General features: G+C 43.1%; 1 protein-coding gene across 2 annotated transcripts in view; it reads left to right on the top strand.

Annotated features, from left to right (window-relative positions):
• Window positions 1-23702, top strand: part of plxnb1a (plexin b1a) — an 88640-nt gene that overhangs the window by 42724 nt on the left and 22214 nt on the right. Inside the window, exons 6-18 of one of the 2 annotated variants that reach the window (XM_080899930.1) lie at window positions 3287-3415; window positions 5295-5395; window positions 5528-5660; window positions 5833-5989; window positions 6330-6438; window positions 6966-7074; window positions 7440-8135; window positions 9500-9598; window positions 9777-9899; window positions 10256-10349; window positions 10486-10655; window positions 12846-12997; window positions 13082-13187. In XM_080899930.1, the coding sequence (XP_080756056.1) occupies window positions 3287-3415; window positions 5295-5395; window positions 5528-5660; window positions 5833-5989; window positions 6330-6438; window positions 6966-7074; window positions 7440-8135; window positions 9500-9598; window positions 9777-9899; window positions 10256-10349; window positions 10486-10655; window positions 12846-12997; window positions 13082-13187 (2178 nt within the window). The remainder of the gene's footprint in view (window positions 1-3286; window positions 3416-5294; window positions 5396-5527; window positions 5661-5832; window positions 5990-6329; window positions 6439-6965; window positions 7075-7439; window positions 8136-9499; window positions 9599-9776; window positions 9900-10255; window positions 10350-10485; window positions 10656-12845; window positions 12998-13081; window positions 13188-23702) is intronic. The other variant, XM_080899931.1, reaches the window with a different exon arrangement.

Below are 23702 nucleotides of genomic sequence, written 5' to 3'. Positions count from 1 at the left end.
GATATTTAATCCAAGTCCACGCCAGTTCCCATATACTTCTACATCACTGTGTGACTCCGGCCTGGAAGATTCCTATCATTCCAGCATTCACAGTGTTCCAACAAACACAGGCTAGCATACCTTTGTGATCCCACGCTTAACGGGTTTGCTTTTTCTTCTGCACACTGCAACATGTTGGAGACAGGGTCTTATTTTGGGGGGGTTTTTGTTGGAAAGTTTCGTCCAGAGTAGATTTCTAACATCACTTAGACTTTTTATCAAAGTCTAAGTGATGTTTTCAGCTCTTCTGTACAAAACAAAACAAGAAAAGAGAACGCTTCTACCTTCTGAACAACATCTGCATAGATGTGATAGTTACATGAAGGGATCAAGATAAGAGGATTGTAGACACAACCTGTTTTGCTCTGTTTGTGTGTGTGTGTTCTTGTGTCAACTAGAGAGAGTGAGACACAGAGCCAGACTTAGTACTTTTAGGTAGCAGATCAAAGCTGCACTCAACGTAGTCATCTGAAAAAAGCTATTGTAACAGGATTAGCGTATCACAGCAGGACAAATTCCACAGCATCCAGATATGGGACTCCATTTGAGCGCGTGTTTGTGTTTCAGAGGAAAGAGGTTGACAACTGGTGACCCACTTTAAATGTAATACTGCAGTAATATGTTGATGGTCTGTAATTGGTGTAACTGACTTGATTTTTGTGGTTGTAGTCAGCAGGCTTTACCTGCGTTGCTTTGTTGGAATTAAAAGACCATTTCTGCATTTGCCTAACTGCGCATATTTGTTTTCACACCAAGGTTTCAATAAAACAATCGATACTGCTCTTACATTGGTACATTAACTGTGGAGCTAGAGCTGGAGGTTGTTTGGCTTACGCGAGCATTATGGATGGAAGCATAAAATGGAAAACATAACAACGACCATCTTACTGCTTCCTTGTTTAACTGGTACAAAAACCACACTGAACATGTAGGAACTCGAGTGCAGGAAGTACAGTACTTTTCATCCACGCAGGTTGTAATTATATTTATTCTGTTTATAAAATTTGCAACTTTGCAAATCTAATCTACGCCGTGCTATCGTGTTCTTTTTAGAGAGAAGAGGCTTTGTTGCGGCAATTCTTCCAAATAAGCCATATTTGTTCAGTTTTTTAATTATGCTGTTAAGAACTTCAACATTTACCTGTATAGTCTGAGATGAAGCTCTCTGGCTCCTTGCAGTTTGCCTGAGCAATGAACAATCTGACCTTGTCTGTAAAGGACCTTATGACCCTTCCCACATTGATGGGAGCAACAATTGCTTCTCTAAGATCATCGTCAATGTCTTTTCTCCTTAGCAGTGTGTTACCCACACACATAAATTCTTCAGACAGGCAAACTGCTGAAACCTCTGCTTTTATAGAGATGCTCACACTTGCTAATGATTCATTAATGTGCATTTGATTAGGAGCACCTGCCTGCTACTTACCCTCTTATTTCCTACAGAAGGAGTAAAGGTGTGCTTAGGTTGTCAAACAACACTTTTTAAAAATAATAATACGTGTTGTTGTCCAAACAGATTGTCTAAGGAGCGTGTAAAAAAGGTCAATGGACTTGTATCAATTTCTTGAATAGATTTCACCTCTCACCTAAGGCTTCTTTGGGGTTGTTCATTTAATTTTAAGACTAGATTATTTGTTATTAAGTTATAGGTGTGTGAAGAGTGGGTACATTTTTTTTCATGACTGTAGATTCAGAATTCTTTAAATTCTGCTGACAGTTGGTGCTTAATTTGGCTTATAGTCTCTCCTTTCAGACAATTTATAAGGATTGTGTTGCTGAATGAGTAAATAACAGTCTCAGGGTATGAAAACTTGTCGCAGAATTAGGAAAGGACTCACTGTACAAACTATCTTATGAAGACGATGGGCTAGTGGATGTATAATTCTGAATGAATAATGACATTTTTAAGAAACAGTGTCTGTGATTTCTTTGCTGGCTTGGTTTTTAGAGCCACAAGTGAACATATTTTTGAGGGCTGACTACAGCTGTCTACTGCAATAGACAGACACAGACACCTATTAATTGGTGCTAAAAGACTAGAATTTCACTAAAGTGGAGCCAAAGCATCTTGGAAAGGTTGCATCACACAGAGGGCCGTGATATTTGTCAGATAATTCCATTAATAACGATCCACCACAAACACGGTCAAAAGGTCCAGTTCAGTGAACGAAATAGCTGAGATAAGTGAGTCCCATCAGACAGGTGTTGGCTACACAGCCCTAATTTTAAGTATTAACAAATGGGTGAGTGATTACGAAAAAACATCTCCCTTATTGGTGTCAGAAGGGGGAAAATTAGGTATAGACACTTTAAAGATGGATGTTGGATATTTTGACATGGAGCTCTTTGGAGATTGACTTGCTTTCAGAGACAGCCTTCAGTGCGCATTAGATGCTGCTCTGGGCAATTAAGTATTGGCTTTGTTTTTCAGGCCTGATGATTGCCACTTAATACCTTAAAGAAGCATTAGCGTGGTGGAGATACAAGTCACCTGGACGTCTTGATGGTTAACTTCCTTGTTTTGAATGAGCAAGTGGAAGAGCAGTGGTGTTCCTGAATTGGTTTATGTCAGAAGTTTCAAAATAAAAGTCAAAACGGGATGGTGTTGGTCGCTATCCTGGAAGTGGGTTTTTTTTTAATCCCAGCAATAGTAAAATGACAAATAATGGAGGAACATTGATTTACTGTTAAGGAGCAGTAGGCTAGAGTCAGGTTGTTGCTCATAGCTAGCTGTTTCCAGGAGATGGCCTGCCATTTTCAGCTTAAAAAAAGTTTCTATGATGGACACATCTCTTTAATGTTCCAAAGTCACAGAGCATTACAAAGCAGCTTCCCATGCCATTATGTGTTGAGTGCATCCTCTTAATGGGATAACTGATTCTCCATTCTGTCCACAGTGATCTCATTAACATGAAGTAACATGAGAGTTTGAATGCCTGGGAATTGCTTAAGCCAGAGGTGTCTTCCTGTACTTCATATTAGATTTGACTGTGTGATAATCACATTCATGCCCACTTCTACTGCGCTCCTTTGCAAGTCTGATTTGATTTGTGTTTGAGTTGTACGCTGAAGAAGGTATTCGTTTGTCTTTTATTTTTTTGCCTGTCTCAGTTTAGTCCTGCAGTGAGGGGAATAGATCACGCTCATCCTTTCTGTCCTGGAAATTCAAATTGAGTTGGACTGATATTTGCTACGTCATGTATACCACGAATTCTATGTCTTGTGCTTTTCTGCTATAAACGTCCAGGTTTATCTTGGCCGAGATGGCACTGTGGAGGTATACGAGAACACAACGATCCACCCCAACTCTCCCATTAACAGTGACCTTTTGTTGGATCAGAATGGAGGACATATCTACATCATGACCAAAACCACGGTAAGTTTACAATGAATTATAAACACTTTAGGATAGTTTTAGGTTTCCCATATTTTAAGTCCAAATATTCAACAGCTGCAGGGTTTGTTTTTTTGTTTTTTTTTGACTGAGTATCCCCATTCAACCACTCAACCAGATGTCTCCATACACAAGACTGAACATGGATTGTAATCCATCGTCAACACTATTTATTGTTTGTCAGAGTTTTTCAGGCTTTGCGTCTTCCTCAAGCTGTTTCTCTCTCACTAATAAAAGAGGATAACAGAATATAAGCCAAAGAGTAAAAGAAAACACTGAGGCCAGCTGGCTGTTGAGGTCAAAAGTCACTAACCCCACTGTGAGTTGTACAACAGTCTGCAGGAGGTGTAAAGTCGCTTTTAACAATGGTATTGATCAGAGAAAGTGGCCTCCATTGTGTTGGCACACTCCCTACAGAGTGTGTGTGGGTAGCTATAGATGCTGATAAATGGACTTGGGGAAACTGCAAGTCTATACACAAAATTGATTGTGTCAGTCCGACACCACGGAGCACCTGAATGTAGCGCAGCAGAAGTTACATTTAGCATACACATGTGAGGCAGTTCCAGTTTCCTCATATACATTGCATTTGTCAAGAGACTGCTGGTATATTTGCATGCGAAAAGTGAAGTTCAGTTTATGGTAGTTAGAAAAAAAATTATGTGGTTAACCAATGCCAACAATAAAAGGGATAAAAGACAATATGTAAATAGGAGAGCTCCTACTTCCTAAAGTTTCTTTTTCATAGTAATGTGTGACAAAGATAGCATTAGCATTCCTAAATCCAAGCTTCTTTTTCTGCATTAAGTTAAAAAAGTACATAAATAAAAACACACAGTACAGCATCAGCCTTGCGTCAATAAATAGTATTACTTTTTGTTACCTATCTTTAGTGCTTGAATTTCTAGTTAGATTAAGTTTAGCTGTATTATTGTAGGGTCATTAACTTACAATATAAAGTGCTTTGAGGCAGCTGTTGTTGTGATTTGTTGCTATATAAATAAAACTGAAAGTGGATTGAACTCAATTAAATGTCCAGTAGATGTTTGTAGGCGAGCAGCCAGTGTAAATATTTGTTAGCTAGTCAGCCGAGCTAGCTACTGACTCATATTGGTCTGGCTTGAAGAAACAGGACACACAAAGGGCCATAACACTGTTATTATAGTTACTGAGACAAACATAGTTAAATGTGAAGCTAAGATTAGAGAGCTAGAGATTAAATATCTCGCTTCGTACGTGTCGGTAAGTATGGCAGATTTATTTTGTAATGAGCAACTTAGCCATCTTTAGTAGTCTGATGTGAATAAAAAGGAAATATAAACACAATAAAACTGTCATTACAAGCTGAAACAAATATTGAGTATAACATTCAAACTAGCTAGCTAAAGATTACATGTATAGCTAACTAAATATTTAAGAATTGTTTTTATGTCATTTTGCCATAATTTGTCTTTATTTCCATTTTCACTAAAGCAAAGCAATTATCACATTAAAAACCAAAGACAACCTCTTCAGTATTTGCCACAGTAATGCAATAAACCAATTATCAAGTCCAAGTTATTACATTGTGGTTGCCAGTTTGATGAGTTCCCAGGGACTCTGATGCAAGTTAAAATCTTTGTAAAGCCATATGCCTATAAAAAGCATTCACATTTTACCACAAGATTATTGACTTACTCATGATTATCCATGTTCACATATGAACAATTTTTGCTTTATTTGAAGCTGAAGATTTTATATATAAAAAAAGATTGGTTCACTTTAAAGACTTCATAGGATTCATAGGACATTAGTGCCATTGTTATCTACTTTAATCACCTCACTAGTTTAGCCTTACTACTTCTTTCTTTCTTCATTTCAGGTAGAGAAACGTCCAGTGGCAGAATGTGGGGATCACTTAGACTGTCAGTCCTGTCTGTCTGCCAGAGACCCCTATTGTGGCTGGTGTGTCCTGGAGGGACGGTAAGAAATGTATTATTATTATTATCATATTAATTTTCCTTTAAGATATAGGGAGATGTAAATGCATCTTTACTGTGGCCATGATTCTCTTTTCTGATCTTATTCGATTTTCTTACATGTAACATTATTCAGCTGTGGTCAGCGGTGGGAGTGCCAGCGAGGATCTGAGCAGGGTCACTGGTTGTGGAGTTTCAACCAGACACAGCAGTGTCTCAGTATCCAACACCTCAGCCTCTACAATATCAGCCGTGGAGAGGAAACTGATGTAATACAGGGGGAAAGGGGCAGCAGATCGAAGCACAAGATTACGTTGTTGTTTCCAGTTCTTGAATTAAACCCTCAGTGGGTAGAGTTAAAAAGTAACCATTTACTTTAATGAAATGCCCTCTTTGTCTCTTTTCCTCCTTTCTTTCTTCATACTGTCCTTTCCTATGTAGATTACAGTGTCAGTAGAAGGCCTACCCAGTCTAAAACAAGGCGAGGCCTATTCTTGCTTCTTCCAGTATACAGAAACACCGGCTTTGCTCACTACTGCTGGTGTGATATGTTCCACCCCTGATGCCAGCAGTCTGCCCCCCATTAGCCATGGAGATGGTGGGTGTTGCATCCACTCATGTAACTGTTGTAAATAGTGGCTGGAGTGTTTTTGGACTGATTCACAACTTGCATGTATTTGTTTCTAAGTGGCAATGTGAAAGCTACTTCCTTCTAAAGTGCAAACAATAGCTAGTGTCAGATGACAAAGATACATGACATATATTCAGGTTTTACTTACTATTCTCTTTGTAAAAGCAAAGTTGAGGCTGCCCTCAAATAGTGTCCTCCAGTCGCTCACTGAGAATTTCAAAGAATTTGTATGTAGTTACTCCGTGCACATTTTTGATTTATTGATCAGTCAACTTGAAGCTAACGTGTCCTGGCTTACTTGTTGCAGAGTTTGTAATGGTTACCTTATCGCTGCGCTTCATAAATGTCACGGTAGCAGAGACAGAATTCACCTTCTACAACTGCAGCTTGGTGCAGCAGCTGTCTGGACGCAGGCCGTGAGTACCTCTCTAACCAAGACACATGCGTACACACACTCACATTATTAAATCTAATTTGGCGAAATGCATTAGATGCTAGTAAGGTGTTTTCAGCTTGTTACTGCAGTAAGAATGCCTGTTTGCACATTAGGTGTCTGAGTCTCAATTGTTAGCACTTTGGCTTAATTAACCCTGTTGTGGATACGGACATGGACAACTGGACACACTATGGCTAAGTAGCTATTCCTGGTATACTTCTTTGAAGTCCACCACCTGGGCCACTTGTTTAGTTGGTGCATTGTAACAGAAATTTTTCAGTGAAGTCTGCACGGTCACAGAAATAGCCCTAACCCGATATTTCCATAGGAATTGCTTGGAAAAATTCATAATAATTTTTATATGTTTCAGTTACAATGATTATTTTCTTTGTTTGTATAGTAAGTGTAATGTAGCGTTGGGTTGTGTGAAAGAGTCTGATTGTTGTCATAACAGCCCTTTCAGAGATTGCGATCATGTTTTTTTAACATTGCTGTGTTCTCTCCCAGATGCCAAGGGTGTATCAGCAGTCGTTGGGGGTGTAACTGGTGTATCCACCAGCATGTCTGCACACATAAACATGTCTGCACCGAAGGAGTGACTATCTACAACCAAAATGTGAGTCTGCACGACACAGAGAGGGCTTTTAACTGTGCTGTGCATATAGATTCTATAAGGGGAAACGGATAGCCTAAGAGTGTTGTTTGTTTTATGAGCATTTATCATACTGCTTTTCGCACCACACATACCAATTTTTGCATGCATTTTCTGTTGTTTGTTGTAGTTCTGTTTATTTTTTTATTTACTGTCCCTGTTCTATTTTTTGGTTTACCATGAATGTTTTTATGTTACTCATAAGTTACTCCTTAATGTTTTTTTGCTTTCACCTTCTGTTTTATCCTAATTTGTCTTCCCCATGCTTCTTTTCCCTTCCCCTCCCCCTCCCCCCTTTGCTTATTCACTTGTGTTTCCTCATCGTCAAGTTCAAACCTCCAACCCCCACCACACCAACACCCAGCAGAAAACTGACCCCTCCACCTCCTACTGTCCCGACTGCTACAACAACAACTACTGCAACAACACAGCCACCACCCACAAAGACATCTGCTCCCACCACTACAGCTGTCCCCACCACTACAATCAAAGTAATGCCACCAACAACCCCCAATGCTGAATCCATCACACCTATTGGCCTCCCTACAACTTCTCCCTCTGTCAGGACCTCTACGGAGCACACTGAGGTCACCACCATTGGCTTCTTCGATGTGGGAAGAACAACAAAGGGTACTGATGAACCTACCAGAGGTTTTTCAAAGGATCAGCTCACTGATAGCTTAAATATCACACAAAGACACACAGTCACTCCATTACCCAGCAGCACTAGTCACCAAACAGACTCTCATTCTTTTGAACCATCTGGTGGATCTTCCTCTGAAATGAGCATGAGCGCTTCCAGCGAAGTAACCCTTTTATCAGACCCAAGAGATTCCAAAACTCAAGAGAATGACTCACCACTGTGGCTGAACAGGTCGACGAACCCAGAGAGTGAGGTGGTCTCAACAAGTTCATCTGTCATTCCGACATTTGTATTGACACAATCACCTGAAACAGATATTGACCTCAGCTTTGATTCTGGAGAGAACTCCCAATCTGATTCTACAATTGACTCTTATTTTCTGGTGAGTGCCAAAGCCAGAAAAAGAACTACTGTCACAAGTCACCAAGAGGAACCACTTAAATCCCCTAAATATACATTTAGGGGAATAGGCTTATTTGTCTCCTGTTGACAGGTAAAAAAAATCAGTGCCATGCACTGTGAAGCTACATGTATCTGGCAGTTTGCTTAGCTGAACAGACAGCTTAAGTTGCTCGTACTCACTGATTTCTGTCTATTAAAGCCTCAATATTAGCATTTTTACTACCAAAAGGAGATTTTGAAGAAAGAGCTGTCAGCCAACTGTAGCTAGCTTGGTTAGAAAGGTGTGTGTGTGTGTGTGTGTGTGTGTGTGTGTGTGTGTGTGTGTGTGTGTGTGTGTGTGTGTGTGTGTGTGTGTGTGTAAATAAATAAATAAATACAAAAAACAAAAAACTCAAATTGCATCTACAAAAAATACCCTTTAATAAGGCTAGGTAAGCAAATAGTTCTTATATAGTGCTTTTCTACTCTATCTTGAGTACGCAACTTGTGCATTCACCCATTCGCACAAGCACTTTTTTCTAAGTTCTTCCTAACAGACTAGGATCGAACTACCAACCTTCCAGTTAGTAGGTGACCTGCTCTACCGCCTGAGCTACAGCCACCCCAAGTTTAGGTTTAAAGCTTTACTCTAGGTGGTTTGCAAAAGGTGCCAAACCAGCAATGACTGACATTACTGGAATTTTTTTGAGGTTCAGTGGATTGTCTATCATCATATCATAGCTGTTAACTTGTTGAGCACTAGCATGATATTACAGTGCTACAAGCTAAGCGTCCGTCCCTGTGCTTTACTCATACATCTTATGCTACATTGTGGGACATGTCTTTGTGTTGGTTATCGTCTTTTTGTTTCTCTTAGTTTTATATTTTGTTTGCATTTTTTCTAGGACAGCAACGTTTTTTATGGGATTTACTTTTCTTTGACAGCTTGTATTTCAAAGATGAACAGAAGAATTCTTATCCATAATATACATCATTATCTATAGTAAGGGCACCATCTTATTTTTTAAATGGACAGTTTAGTGGGGTTGTTCTTAGTTTGGTGGATGGAAGTAGAATGTGGCTTGTCCCAAACTACCTTTTATCCATTGCCTATATCAAATTTGTCCAAATCAGAGTAAAAATATGAACTTTAAAAAATAAACAAACAAACAAAAATGTCCAGAGCTGGAGAATTAATTAGGATTTTATTAACCCTGAAGATTTTAGTTCTTATAGATGTTCAGTGAAAGAAAAAAGAAATGAGCAGGTGCCTGCGTAACATTAAACGTTGAGGGCAGGATGCATGTGCAGGTCTATAAATGGCTGTATTGTCTGTATGTGTAAATGATTTTGCCGTGTCCTCAGGAATGCCCGTGTGTCGAGAAAGTTCAGGATTCTCCTCTTCTCCCTGTCAATGTTGAGCGGAAGATCACTCTGGTGGGACAATACCTAAACCTGTTTCAGGTTTGTCTCATCCTTAAATCTCAACATATATTCTCTGTTACATATTTTAAAATTGAGATTTGTTTCACTTTGTCAGTCAAAAACACTTTTAGAAACTCTTTTGTGTTGATACCAGGACACATAAGTTAATAATGTGTTTATTTTGGAATGTATTTGTGGGTCCACTCTGTACATTCAGGATGAAGATTTAAACTACGAGTGTGTACTGGACATTGAGAATAAGTCAGTGGTAGTGGATGCCTCAGTGCAGCCGGATACTGCAAAGCCATCAGTCTTCTTTATCACCTGCCAACCGCATCAGGTCAGATTACTGCAAGTCTGAAAGACTGATAACTACTCTGATTGTCTGTCTCAGTGTAACTGAGTAAACGTCCTGTGTGTGTTTGTACACCAGTTTCAATAAAAAGCTGCCTTTAAATGATGATTTATAAATACTTATTTATTAATGATAACCTGTTTAGCACAGCCAACATTACAACTAGTCCTATGTTACACCAATAAACGAGGGACATGTGCTGAACGAAGCCTGTTTTTGCATCAGTGAGCTTCATTAGCTCTCAACCAGATAACTGGACGTACGCTGTAACAGCTGTACACATGGTTTGCATCACACGACCTTGTACACATTATTCTTTTTGACTGCTCGTCTTGTTTCAGTATGTGTACTCGGTCTCGCTGGAGGAGTACCCAACCACAATCAATGTGAGGAGAAAAAACAACTTCCTCATTGACAGCGCTGAGGATCTGTATGGTGGGTTTGCATAGCTGTGCATAGTTGCACTATAGACAACTGTTGTTTAGAGTACAATAGTTTTGTGTATAGTGCATTCATTTCATATTTACTACTATAGTGCTCTCTGTTTACTTTATACCCTCTCTTGCTTCAGTGACTCTGTTCAATTGTTCGGTGGGGCGGTCAGACTGCAGCCGGTGTCGCACAGCTGACCCCAAGTATGGCTGCGTTTGGTGTGGTGGGGCCAGCAGTTCTCACTGTGTGTACCAAGACTCCTGCACCGATGAGATCAAGCACACCTGCCCAGCACCAGTCATCCACTTTGTAAGATATTTCTACCTTCTTTCCAACACTTTACTCACTTTCATTAAGTAGGGCTGAAAGGAAAACCAAAAAGTTTTTCGTCACACATGGGGCATTGTTAACTCTCATTTAACATAAAACTAACATAACTGACAATGTAAATTCATTGTTTTCTACTTATCTGAAGCTGGATTGTGATGGCAGCAGGCTAACCAGGCTTCCAGCCACACTTTCCAGTTCTTCCTGGGGAATCTTAGAATGAACTGTTCTATGGACACAGTTCTAGAGTTGGATGTCTCGAGACCACTTTTACGTGGTCTTGGTCTTGTCTTGGTCTCGACGGACTTTGGTCTTGGTCTTGTCTTTGTCTCGCTGTCTTGGTCTTGCTTTCTCAGATCGACATAGTGTTCGGAGATTTGGAGTCAACCATCGGCGGAGCGCGGGGGGGTGGCTTACTGGGCTTAAGCCTGGGTCATTTTTTCAGAAGCCCGGAGTCTTTTGGAGTGTAATTTGTTTCATAGTTAGATGCCTTATTGACAACTGTATAAAACAAAAACTACACACAATATTCAAAACAAATAGTGCACAGTCATAAATTCCCCCTAATTTTGGTATGATCTGAGCTCAGGCACTAGGTGACTGAGCACAGCACTTGCGCATGCATGTGAGCGAGGGGGGAGAAGCTGCTGCCTGCGAGTTTGCTGCAGACAGAGGAGAGCTTAAATTTGACCAGGTACCAAAGCAAATCATTCGTACTTTACAAATAATGTAAATATGACTGTGTATCACAAAAGAGTAACCACTGAATAAGCACTTAACAGCTTAGAAAAAGTGATTGGATGAATGAATTAGTTATATAAAGAGCTTTGAGTGCTCGGGTAGAGTAGAAAAGCGCTGTAGAAGAACCAGACCATTGGCATGCAAACCAGATGCTGAAACCACCCAAACTGGCTGCTTTCGATATGGAGGAGCAATGGCTCTACTCCAACTCCTCACCCTACCTCTGAGGCTTAGCCCATTTGATCTCATTTTATCTGCTTGTATTCATGACCGCACTCTTTCAGTCATTACCTATATTTCATCACCATGAAATATGACTTATATATGAACCTCCACCTGATGTGGAAGGTGCATGATCTATGTTATATTTTCAAGCATGCCTGATTAAGCCCTATGGACACAGGCCTGATCAGCAGACACTTGCCTTCAAGTTCCCCTTCCCAAGCTGGGTTCCAGGAAAGGTTCCCATTTTCTTGCTTCCGGGCAAGGTGGTTGAGCTGCAAATCTTCCTCTTCATTTGTGTTTTCCGAATCGCTCGTTTTGCCAGTGGGAGACCATAAGAGTGGCTAATGCCCCAGAAACAATGGCTCCCAGGATCACACGGAAATGCAGACCTCTCCACTACTGAAAAATTGTGATTTGCTGAGGGGGAATAATAACATGTGTCTCATATGTTTTGATTTTTTATCATACAATCAAAGTTGAAATCAGATTTAAGGTGAGCACACAGATAATGTCCACCTTCAGCAGATGCCTAGAGAAACAAATTTACTGTGTCATAATCTTATCATTTTATGCCATTAAAGGCAAATATCTACGTTCCTCACAGTATGTTGAGAGGTGCTTGCTCACAACACCTGTGCATTAAAGCGGACTCCAAACCCTCATCATTTCATTTCTTCCATTTACATTCAAAATAATATACAAGATAACAACTGACGTTAAAACCCCCCACATATATCCAACAGTCTGATGAGCCCCACTTTTATTGTTGTTGTTATGTTGCTCATGCGAATATGTGCATGCTCACCTTCTGCTGTTCACACAGTTCATGCTGGCATACTGGTAAAGTTTAGAGCGTGTTTCCCCTATCTTTGCCCTGCCACCCCCAGCAACAATTCTTGCTTCAGGAAATAACAAAAGACTACAAGGAGATAAAAAAAGAAGAAGTTTTAATTCATTACAATGTCACTCTGTTTTGCTTTATGGTGACATTAGTTCTTTTTCTATGCTCAGGGATTCACTGTGAGCTAATCAGATGTAGAAGTAAATGATAGTAACTCCAGCTGAGGAACCAGTACATATGGGTCAATCATACCATGAGTACATCCTTATGTCCCCGCTGGTCCCTCATTTCTATCCTCCTAACTTGGCCACTGAGACATATCAGTTTTGATCATGCACAATATTCAGTTTGCTCTTGTGTTACAGCTGGACCCAGTATCCGGTCCCGTCGAGGGAGGGACAGTGGTGACCATTTCAGGCTCCAACCTTGGTCAGAGAGCCGAAGACATCCAGGGCTCAGTCACAGTGGCAGGTGTTCCTTGCAATGTGATCCACAGCAGATATGAAGTCTCCTCAAGGCAAGTCAGGGGCACACCTGTGTGTACACCGTTCTTTTATGTACCATACTCCCTTTGTGACAGTTCTGTGACTCTGTTGTGTAGGATAGTATGTGAAACTACAAGCAGTGGAGGGGAGAAGAGTGAGCAGGCCTCAGTCAAAGTGATGGGAGGAGGAGTCGGGCTGTCAGCTCAGTGTTTCCATTTCCAGGTAAATTAAGCAGCCATCAGTGTGTTTACATTAAACTGTAAAATGAAGTATGTGTGTGTACAAATCTGTTTTTCCTGTCTTCCTTCTTTCATCCCAACCGGACGCGGCAGGTTTCTTCCTTTTGAAAGGGAGTTTTTCCTTCCCGCTGTGCTTGCTCATAGGGGGTCATATTATAGTTGTTTTTTTTCTCTGTATGTATTATTGTAGGTTCTACCTTACAACGTAAAGCACCTTGAGGCGACTGTTGGTGTGATTAGGTGCTGTATAAATAACATTTACCGTAAATCCCGGACTACAGAGCGCACCTGATTAAAAGCCGCATGCTCTAATTTTAGAAAGAAAATCAATTTTGTACTTGAACAGGCCGCACCGGATTTTAAGCCGTATGCGTTTCAATTGTAATATAAGATATTTACACAGAGGTATTACATGTGAGGATTTTTAACGTTTAATTGAATCCGTAAGGTAACATAAACATGGTAACATAAATGTTAAGGTAACATACAAAAACACATACTGCAAATGCTTTTTTTTCTTCGAACAGCGCCTGTTACACGGCTACCTTTAAGTATACGTACGTATCAGTAACACACAAATTACGTTGCTTATGTTTTTTTTACGGAACAGTGCACAAACAACATTACAACGTCTCTTAACAACCAGTAAAAATATATACCGTATATATACTACTTAGAAATTTTATTGGTCTACTGTTACCAGGCAAAATGTTTTTGGCCGCAAGAAAAAAAATATGCATTAGCCGCACATCAGTATAAGCCGCAGTGTTCACAGCGTGGGAAAAAAGTAGCGGCATATGACCCGAAAACTACGGTAATTGAATTGTTTAGTCCAAAATCCAGCATTTGCAAAAGAGGGACGAAAGGAGAACAAAGCAAAACAAAATATAATAATACATTAGGTTGTGTGTATGCACACATGTTCAAGAAACAGCAATGCTAAAGAGAGATTTTAGGAGAAAGGCCTTGCAAGATGTGTGTCGAGAATGACAAAGGATGAGGTCCACAATTAAGAGGCTGAGGTTGGCTCAGTCAGCAGCCTATTTGTTCTGTATTTAATGAATTGAACATTTTTTCTCTTATCATTTATCTTGATTTGTGTCCATTTCGGTTATTTAGACTTACTCGTACAGTGTTGAGTCAACCCCAAACTGTTCAGAAAGAAGCCTGTTCACTCTTCAGAGAGCTCCAAATTCATATTACCCAGCTACCACGAATGGGTCAAAAAGAAAGAAATAATGCACTAAAAATGTAAATAAAATGAAACATTTCAAAAGTTTAAACTTCAAATGGGAACATAACAAAGTAACAAACGTAACAAAGGACCTAAAGATTCAAAGTAAAAGGAGTTGTTTCCTGAGAACCACTGTTGGGTTTTATAGTGGCTCAAGCACTGTATCAGTCAGCATATGACATATTGACATATTGTACTTATGTGTCTGTGTAACCGGTTTCTGCTTCATACCGCTGCAACAGTTCGGCCCAAACAGACTCCTTGACTCTGCGTTGTGTTGTGTTTTTAAGAAGACAAGGAGTCTCTGATCGATCGTTGCCACTTTATTTCCTGAATGGAAACAACGGTGTATTATCAGTGCACAGGCTCGCCACACACCACTCCGCACAGCACATTCTCGTATGGCTACGGCAGACTGGCAGCGACTACTGCAGCCATATTACAATTTCTAATATACAATAAAATAACAGCAACAACAAGTGATGTACCTGAATGGAAACAACGGTGTATTATCAGTGCACTGGCTCGCCACACACCACTCTGCACAGCACACTACGGCAGAACATCTCATTAGCATTCCGCTTTAGCATATAGTTTCACACATTAATAAACAAATGAAAAGTACATAAAATTGGTGTTGGACATGTGTCCACTAAGCACTTATTACACTCGGTGCCCATCAGCTAATCAAACATGTTTTATGTGTCTGTACTACTTAGCTATATCGTGTGTGGAACAATACAACTCACCTCTCGTATGGCTACGGCAGACTGGCAGCGATTACTGCAGCCAGCCTCACCTAACCAGCCACACCGAGAGGGGGGGCGCTGTTTCCCCATTACACTGACATTTGTGGCAAGTGGAATAATACCACATAAACACTGTTACATTCCCCCCTGCTGAATTCCACTTGCACACTCAAATAAACAAACACCACAAACAAAAAAAACACCCTTAAAAAAAAACAGGTACACCACAGTCACCATAACACAGAGGACAAAAACCCAATAATCCTTAAAAAAAAAAATCCAATAGCTAATCCACAGCTACCAACATGTGATAAATCTGCTCAGTAATACCAGGTCGTACAGTCACAAAGAAAATTCAGTCAGAGGACTATCCCCAAAGGAAGTAGAAGAAGAAGTTGGCCAGACCCCTTCCAAAAAAAGAACAAAATATGCCAGTTACATATTTCATCACATCATAACTGTACGCCACTCTGACACAGAAAAATCAACGACAAATAATCAGTTTCAATTCTAAAGATCAAAGTCCCACTTCAACAACAATAGAATCAACTCACCATCATCAACAATATTTAAACTTTAACAGGTCTCTGATGCATCATTTCAATCAACCTGGAAACAGGCTTAAGTAACCGTCTCCCACTCGATCTAGCACGAGTCCCCACCACCCTGTTAACATCAATCGAGTCTGCGTTGGGCGGAACAACTGTGGTCGAGACATGACCCTCAATAGCAGCTTCATTGTCCTGGTCGCTGTCAGTAATGGCTGCAAACTCCAAAACAGAGGAGGCTGCAACTGGGGCCACAGACATAAGCAGGTCAGAATGTTGACCACCAGAGGTGGCATCTACCTGCTCCTCAGTGTCAACAGGGGGAACACTGGTACAGGAAAGCTCTTGATCCACCATGCTGCCTTCTGGTCGAGTAACCTCTGTCATCAGCGAGTCGCTGGACACTGCAGACGGTAAGTCAGACACCCAAGCTGTCGTCCTGTATTCAGCCGTGCCCACTGATGAGTTGCAGACAGCTTCTCCGTCGCATCCAACCATCAGCGAGCCAGACTCAGAAAGCTCATCTCCATCATCCTGAACTGAAGCACCACTGAGAAGAAGGAAGTTCACTGGCATTATCAGGTTGCGATGCACAACTTTCACTTGCCCTGTGGAATCATCCATCAGCTTAAAGGTGTGACTCTCATCATTTTTGTCAAAAACTGTATAGACAACACTCTCCCAGCGATCAGCAAGTTTTCTTTTGCCACGTCCCTTTTTGTTGGCCAAAAGGACGTGATCACCAATCGCTACTGGGGCTCCCCGCACCTTCCGGTTGTAGAGGTCCGTGTGACGCTTCAAATTTTTGCGTGCCACCTCCTGCGCCAAATCCATGGCCTCTTTGAGGTCCCTCCTCAATGTCTGGACATATCGATCATAGTTCATGATGTCTTGGTGCTCAATAACAGAGCCAAAGATCACATCAATCGGCAGTCTTGGCACTCTGCCAAACATCAGCAGAAATGGCGCATAGCCAGTTGTCTCATGGACTGTGCAGTTATAGGCGAATGTGAGAGCTTTCAGTGCATCAGGCCACCTTTGCTTGGCTCTTGGGGGTAATGCACGAATCATGTTGCCCAAGGTACGGTTCATCCTCTCGCAGGAGCCGTTTCCCATCGGATGGTATGGGGTCGTGTGAGACTTCTGGACACCTGCCACATTCAATAGCTCGGCAATGAGCACACTCTCAAAATTAGCTCCCTGATCTGAGTGAAGGCGTTTCGGAAAGCCGTAGATGCAGAAGTAGTTATGCCAGAGTTGGTGTGCCACCGCCTTAGCAGACTGATAGCTCAGGCCTTTCTATGCCCCAATCTTAGTAAAGTGGTCTGTGACCACAAGCACATCCACTGATTTGTTCGCCGAATCCTCCGCAGACCAAAAATCTATGCAGACCAGTTCAAGAGGCTCTGATGTTCTGATATTCTCCAAAGGTGCTCTCGCCTCTGGCTCAGGCGACTTGCTAACAACACACGTTCTGCAGCACCGTACATACTCTGACACATGTTTGGCCATACCAGGCCAGTAGAATCTATGCCTGGCCAGATTAAGTGTTCGTTGTTGTCCCTGGTGAACGGCTTCATCATGGACGCCTTTCAGTACAGCGAGCCGCAAGGTTGGCGGAACAAATGGTAAATGGCCTGCATTTGTATAGCGCTTTTCTAGTCCATAGGACCCCAAAGCGCTTTACACTACATTCAGTCATCCACCCATTCACACACACATTCACACACTGGCGATAGCAAGCTACATTGTAGCCACAGTTGCCCTGGGGCGCACTGACAGAGGCGAGGCTGCCGGACACAGGCGCCACCGGGCCCTCTGACCACCACCAGTAGGCAAACACGGGGTTAGTATCTTGCCCAAGGATATTTGGCATGCAGCCAGGGTGCAGCCTGGGATCGAACCACCGACCTTCTGATTAGTGGCTGACCTGCTCTGCCACCTGAGCTACAGCCACCCACAACATACAGATAAGTCTTTGTCTTTGAGATTGGATTCTTGGAGACTCGATACAGCACACCATCTCTCACAGTTAACTTGTCCCAAGCCCTTAGAAATCTCTTCGTATCAACCGGTTCACTTGCCCGCTCCCTCCTCGAGGGTCTCTGTCCCCTTTCCACATAGGAGATCACTCTGCACAGCACATCATCACGCCGCTGGTGTCCCACTAGGTCATCACGCGAGAAGGGTTGAGAGTCAGACTGGTTTGGCGTAAGCACAGTCTGAGAGCACTGGGGCAGAAGGAGAGCATGTGGCCACACCCTGGACTCATGTTCACTATGGGCCTGGAAGACAGCTCCCACCTCAGAAGATGTCAGCATTCCTGTCTGTGCAACAGCCGTGCACTGCGAAACAACAGGCTGGTCATTGCTTGAGGCCTTATCAGCTGAGTGAACAGTCCATCTGAAGGCCTCCTGAACCCCACCAGTGGCGACTGCCTCTGCTTCTGCCAGAAGTTCCTTATATGGAACCCTTATCAACCGGTGGGAGGCCCTGGGGTGCACGAAGGGCCCCCTGCTCAGCGCGTCAGCAACCACATTTTTAGGACCAGGAATGTACTTTATGTCAAACTGGAAAGGCGCTAGCTTTGCGATCCACCTCTGCTCACATGCATCCAGTCTTGGCTTAGAAAGTATGTAAGTGAGAGGGTTATTATCCGTCCATACGGTAAACTGATGACCCCTCAACCAGTGATGAAACTTGTCGCACACTGCCCACTTCAGTGCAAAGAACTCCAGCCTATGCGCTGGGTACTTGGACTGTGCATGATTGAGTGTCTTACTGGCAAAGGTGATCGGACTTGATGTAGAAGCCCCAGTAGGAACTTGCGACAACACGGCACCAAGGCCACTGCTGGAGGCATCAACAGAGAGCAAAAAGGGCTCCTCAAAATTAGGATGGGCCAGGAGCACTCGATCCAACAAGGCCTGCTTCAGCTCATTGAAAGCTGCCCTGCATTCATCCGTCCAGTCCTCCTCACACAGCTTTGTATGCACCAGCACTTTGCCGTGAACCACGAGGGCCTTTATCCCCAGATGTCAGCCGAAACAGAGGTTTTGCGATGGATGAGCAGTTCTCAATAAATTGTTGGTAGAATATTACCATCCCCAAAAATGAGCGGACCTTCTGTTGGGATGGGACACTCGAACCCTCTTCCATAAGGTCTGCCTCTGCAAGGGATGTAATGGATGCTATTTTGTCAGGGTCTGACTGTATCCCATCAGCATTTACAATGTGCCCCAGGAATTTCACAGACTGTCCCAGAAAATGGCACTTCTTTGGAGCCAACTTAAGGTTGTGAACCTGGAGTCTCTGGAACACCATATGCAAACGCTCCAGTGCCAATTCTTCTGTCGGGGCAAAAACCAGAACATCGTCAAGATAACACAGCACACTGAGGAAGTTCTGATCCCCAAAAATGCCTAGCATCCTCATGAAGGTGGCCGGACTATTGCACAGTCCTTGTGGCATACGATTATATTCGTACAACCCAAATGGAGACGTAAATGCCGTGTACTTACGGTCCTCCTCATGCACCTCCACATTATAATAACCCGAAGTCAAGTCCATTGTGGAGAACAATCCGTTCCCTCCCAAAGCAGCCAGTGCGTCAGCCGGATGTGGGAGTGGGTGAGCATCTTTGACAGTTCTAGCATTAAGCCAGCGAAAGTCGTTACAGATTCTTAACTCACCGGACTTCTTCCAAACTAAGACCAGGGGTGATGCAAACTCACTGCAAGACTTCCGAATTATTTCCCGTTCCTCCATGTCATTCAGAACCTGTCTTAGTTTTTCATAATGAGTCGGCGGCACACGTCGGCATGGCAACCGGAATGGCTTATCGTCCACAACTTGAATTCGATGTAGGCAGCCGTTAGCCTTGCCACAATCCAGCTTGTCTCTCGAGAAGATAGACTCAAACTGGGCAATAAGGCCAGTTTTTCTTTGCCAGCCGTTGAAACTGCACATGAATCAATGTCGATATCAGACAGCCCCAGATTTTGCAGCACTGCATGTAAGGGGCTACAACCACTTGTCACCTCCTGTGAGGGTAAATCATCTGGCAGAGTGGAAACATCAGTGACTAGACTCTGCTCATCATGGCACCAAGCTGAGCCAGTAGACCGTTGCATGTTCTGTTGCAAGTAGGAGCCAGTGGGGCTGAAGTTCTCCACTGCTGCACAGGGGGACATGTCAGCCAACTTCATGTTCCGTTTCAGTGTTATCAGCTTGTCAAAGGGGTTCAGCACTTTCACAGGGAGCCACCCATCACTGTTTAGATGCGCTACAGTTCTCCCAACCATAACTGACCTCGGTCCAGACCTTGACTCGGTGGGCTCTACAACTACAGCACTGCCCACTTCCCCATTATTCATTAGCTGCAGCCTGCCCCAAACAAGGTGTTCTGTCAAGGGCTCTAATGCTACAGCTCTCTTTAGCTTGACAGTTCCGATCTTATCACCAACATGCCCTGGGGCCACCACTCCTGACATTGAACTCAGCAGATTTTTATTAGGCTGTTCTTCAGCACTCAGGGTCTTGCTGCATTCCTCTCCTAAATGTCCCTTTTCCCTCAGGCGATTACCCAGATACCTCATTAGGTTTCTGCCCAAAATGAGGTCCTCACTCTGCCCTGCAATCACCAACATTGGCACAACAACTTTACAGCCATACATCTCCACCGTAATGTCACACACACCTGATGGAACGGTCCTCGAACCACCACAGCCAATCAGGACGACATCCGTGGGTTGCAAGGTGGTAATAGTAATAGTTGGGGCATCATATTGGTGCTGAGGGTGCAGGCCATAGAGCCACTGTCAAGCATGGCTTTAACAGACACTTTGCCACCCAGGGTCACATTTTCATAGAACAGCTCATCATGCTGTGTTAGTCTGTGTGTGTTCTGAAGAACGGGTCTCCGGCCTAGCTGGCGCTCCTCACAAACAGTGTGTAATACAGATTCTAAATCATCAAAATCATCCTCTTTGGGGGCAATTTCAGGCCTAACACTTGCCCCCCCCACATGTAGGCCATCTAGTTTCCCAGCTGCTGGGTGGCTGATTCAGGCCCCCTCACTCTGACATTCACGGCCCTGGGGCATTGAGCCCGTGTGTGGTTCCCAGCATGGCAGATGAAACACAGCTGATGGGCTCTACAGTGGTGATACGTAGAGTGTTCAGTGTCATCACAAATCACGCAAGGCACAATTTTGTGTGTTTGGTTCCGGGGGACCCTTACATCATCCTTAGCAGGCAGTTTTGCTTGTCGAGGCTGTCCCTCCAGGACTTTCTCTAACAGGGCTATCACATGATCAAGACGATCAGTAGGTGGTTTTGCATGAAGGTCGGTAAGTGATGCTGAGACAGAGGTTGGTGATGGTGTAGTACACTTACTGTTGCCTGTCGCCTGCTGCACATTAGGACTCACCTCCTGTTGCTGAAAACTCAAGGCACTGACTGCACTAAACTGAGGGGTGCACTTCCGGTCCTTGCCATGCTTCAGCAATTTCTCGTGCACATCAGCAACCGTCCACTGCTGCAGGGGCTTGCACTTGAAAATAAGAGACAGTTCTGAGTCTGGACTAGGGATGGGTATCGTTTAGGTTTTATCCGATACCGGTGCCAAATCGGTACTTTTGAAACGGTGCCGGTGCTCAAACTGTGCTCAAACCGGTGCTTAAAGAATGGAGAACACAAAATTGGTCCAAAAACCTCTCATGTTCAGCTGGTTTTTTGTAAAAAGATAACAATGTTAGCCTTTTCTGCAGCAATGGGGCATATATGGTATCACTCTTGGCTGGAAGCAGTGCTTAAACAATGGAAAAAACACAAACTTTGTCCATAAACCTCTCATGTTTAACTGTTTTCCACTTTTTCTTTGGTCATTTTAGCCTTTTTGGCCAGGGTGAAGGGAGTATCTGCCATCAAACAAGAAGACAGCCGCATGTAGCTATGATGATGTTTGCTAGTTTACCTTACCTGCATTAATGTAATAACGTGGTTAGCCTACTCAACGTAAATTACACACGAACAACATTAAGCTACTCACGCAGAGAAGAATGGCTGCTGCTGCCATCATCATCCTCATCATTTCTGCTACACTGGCAGGGCTAGGGGCCAGGACTCTACTCTTCGTGTTTTTGGGGGATGTTGCTAACTCCGGGTCCGATAACAGGCAACAGGCGAGTAGATGCGCTCGGTGTGGTGTGAGGTCTCGCAGCAAGCTATCAAATACGGCGCATTTCTCAGCTTTTAAAAAAACCCGCTATGCATCGCCAGGTGTTTCATCGGATTCGAGGTGTTACCTCCTTTGACAGTATCACAGTATCAGCTTAAAGCACTTGTTGCAGGCTGCTGAGTTTGCATATTTTGCTGTGAAGTACAGCCAGACTTTTGACCGCTTCGCCTTGGGCATTTTTAATCTGTAGCTCTGCTCTAAAAAAACGTACGTACCTGGACCCGCCTACTATCCTCGGAAACGTAAAATGATTGGCTAGAAGTGTATCACAGCTCAGGAAAAAAAAGCACCGAAATAAAGCACCGAAATGTGCGCTGCTTTTCGGTCTGGTTACTACCGTTTGTCAGAACCGGTGCCATCATGGTACCGGACACCGGTACCCATCCCTAGTCTGGACAGTGGCGGATAAACATAGCAGTCAGCTCTTTTGTCAGATATGCAAAGGACTTATTTTGTCTCTTCAGACAGTCTTCATTCACCTCCATGGCTCTGTTCAACCTGAGCCAGTAATCAAACGGTGTTTCACCTGAGTTGGGTAGTGTTGCATAAAAGTCAGCTAAAGGCATGCTTGAACAGGCAGTGTCACTGAAGTGCTGCTTTAAGATCTCAAAAATGGGCTCTGGGCCCCTCTCAAGACACACAGATGGCTTACTACATATGCCCACCTTGACTATTTCTCGTGCCCTCCCCAGCAGTTTACTTAGCACATCATCAGCTTGTTCAGCAACTGGTACCCCTCTTCTCTTAAAAAAAAGTCATCATTTCCTCCCATTCCTGAACACTGCATGTATCACAGCCATCCCCTCTAAAACACACAGGTTCTTTAACATCAGACTTTACAATCACATTCAATAGTGAGGGTTCTGATAACACATTATTGGCAGATCCAACAACACTGTTTCCCACTCCAGAGCCCAACCGAGATTCAAGACAAGAGGCAATGCTTTCCCCAATAGAAAACCCAATTTGCGTTGCAATCTCTGCATAAAGGTTCTCTTTTGTGGGACTGGTTTCTGATCTAGTATTTTGTAGATTATCACAGTTCCCATCAATAGGGTTTTCATTTAACTCAGCAAGGACAGGCTTAGGTGTGGAGGAAACTGGGGCTGTCAGCAACCTTGATCTGCCTCTGCCAAATGAATGCAGAGGGGTAAAACCAACTGCCCCCCTTCCCCTGCCAAAACTGGGAAAATCTGCCATGGCTCAGCAATGTGTTTCTCCCCTTTTTTATTTTTTCGTTTTTATTTTTTTTTCTTTCTACCTCTCCAAAAAAAAAAAAGAAAGCACAGAGCCCCACCCCGATGTCTCTAAAGAACGCAGAAAATGGCAGGACTAAGAAAAGCCAGTCTCCCGCGACTTTTCCACCTTCCAGGAAGTAGACGCCCCCCGTTGCGGTCGCAGGATTGCAGGAGCTTGGGTCACGGCACCAGTGTAACCGGTTTCTGCTTCATACCGCTGCAACAGTTCGGCCCAAACAGACTCCTTGATTCTGCGTTGTGTTGTGTTTTTAAGAAGACAAGGAGTCTCTGATCGATCGTTGCCACTTTATTTCCTGAATGGAAACAACGGTGTATTATCAGTGCACAGGCTTGCCACACACCACTCCGCACAGCACACTCTCGTATGGCTACGGCAGACTGGCAGCGATTACTGCAGCCATATTACAATTTCTAATATACAATAAAATAACAGCAACAACAAGTGATGTACCTGAATGGAAACAACGG

Source organism: Rhamphochromis sp. 'chilingali' (genome assembly GCF_963969265.1).
Source record: "Rhamphochromis sp. 'chilingali' genome assembly, chromosome: 12".
NCBI lineage: Eukaryota > Metazoa > Chordata > Actinopteri > Cichliformes > Cichlidae > Rhamphochromis > Rhamphochromis sp. 'chilingali'.
This window is presented reverse-complemented; position numbering and strand designations above follow the sequence as displayed.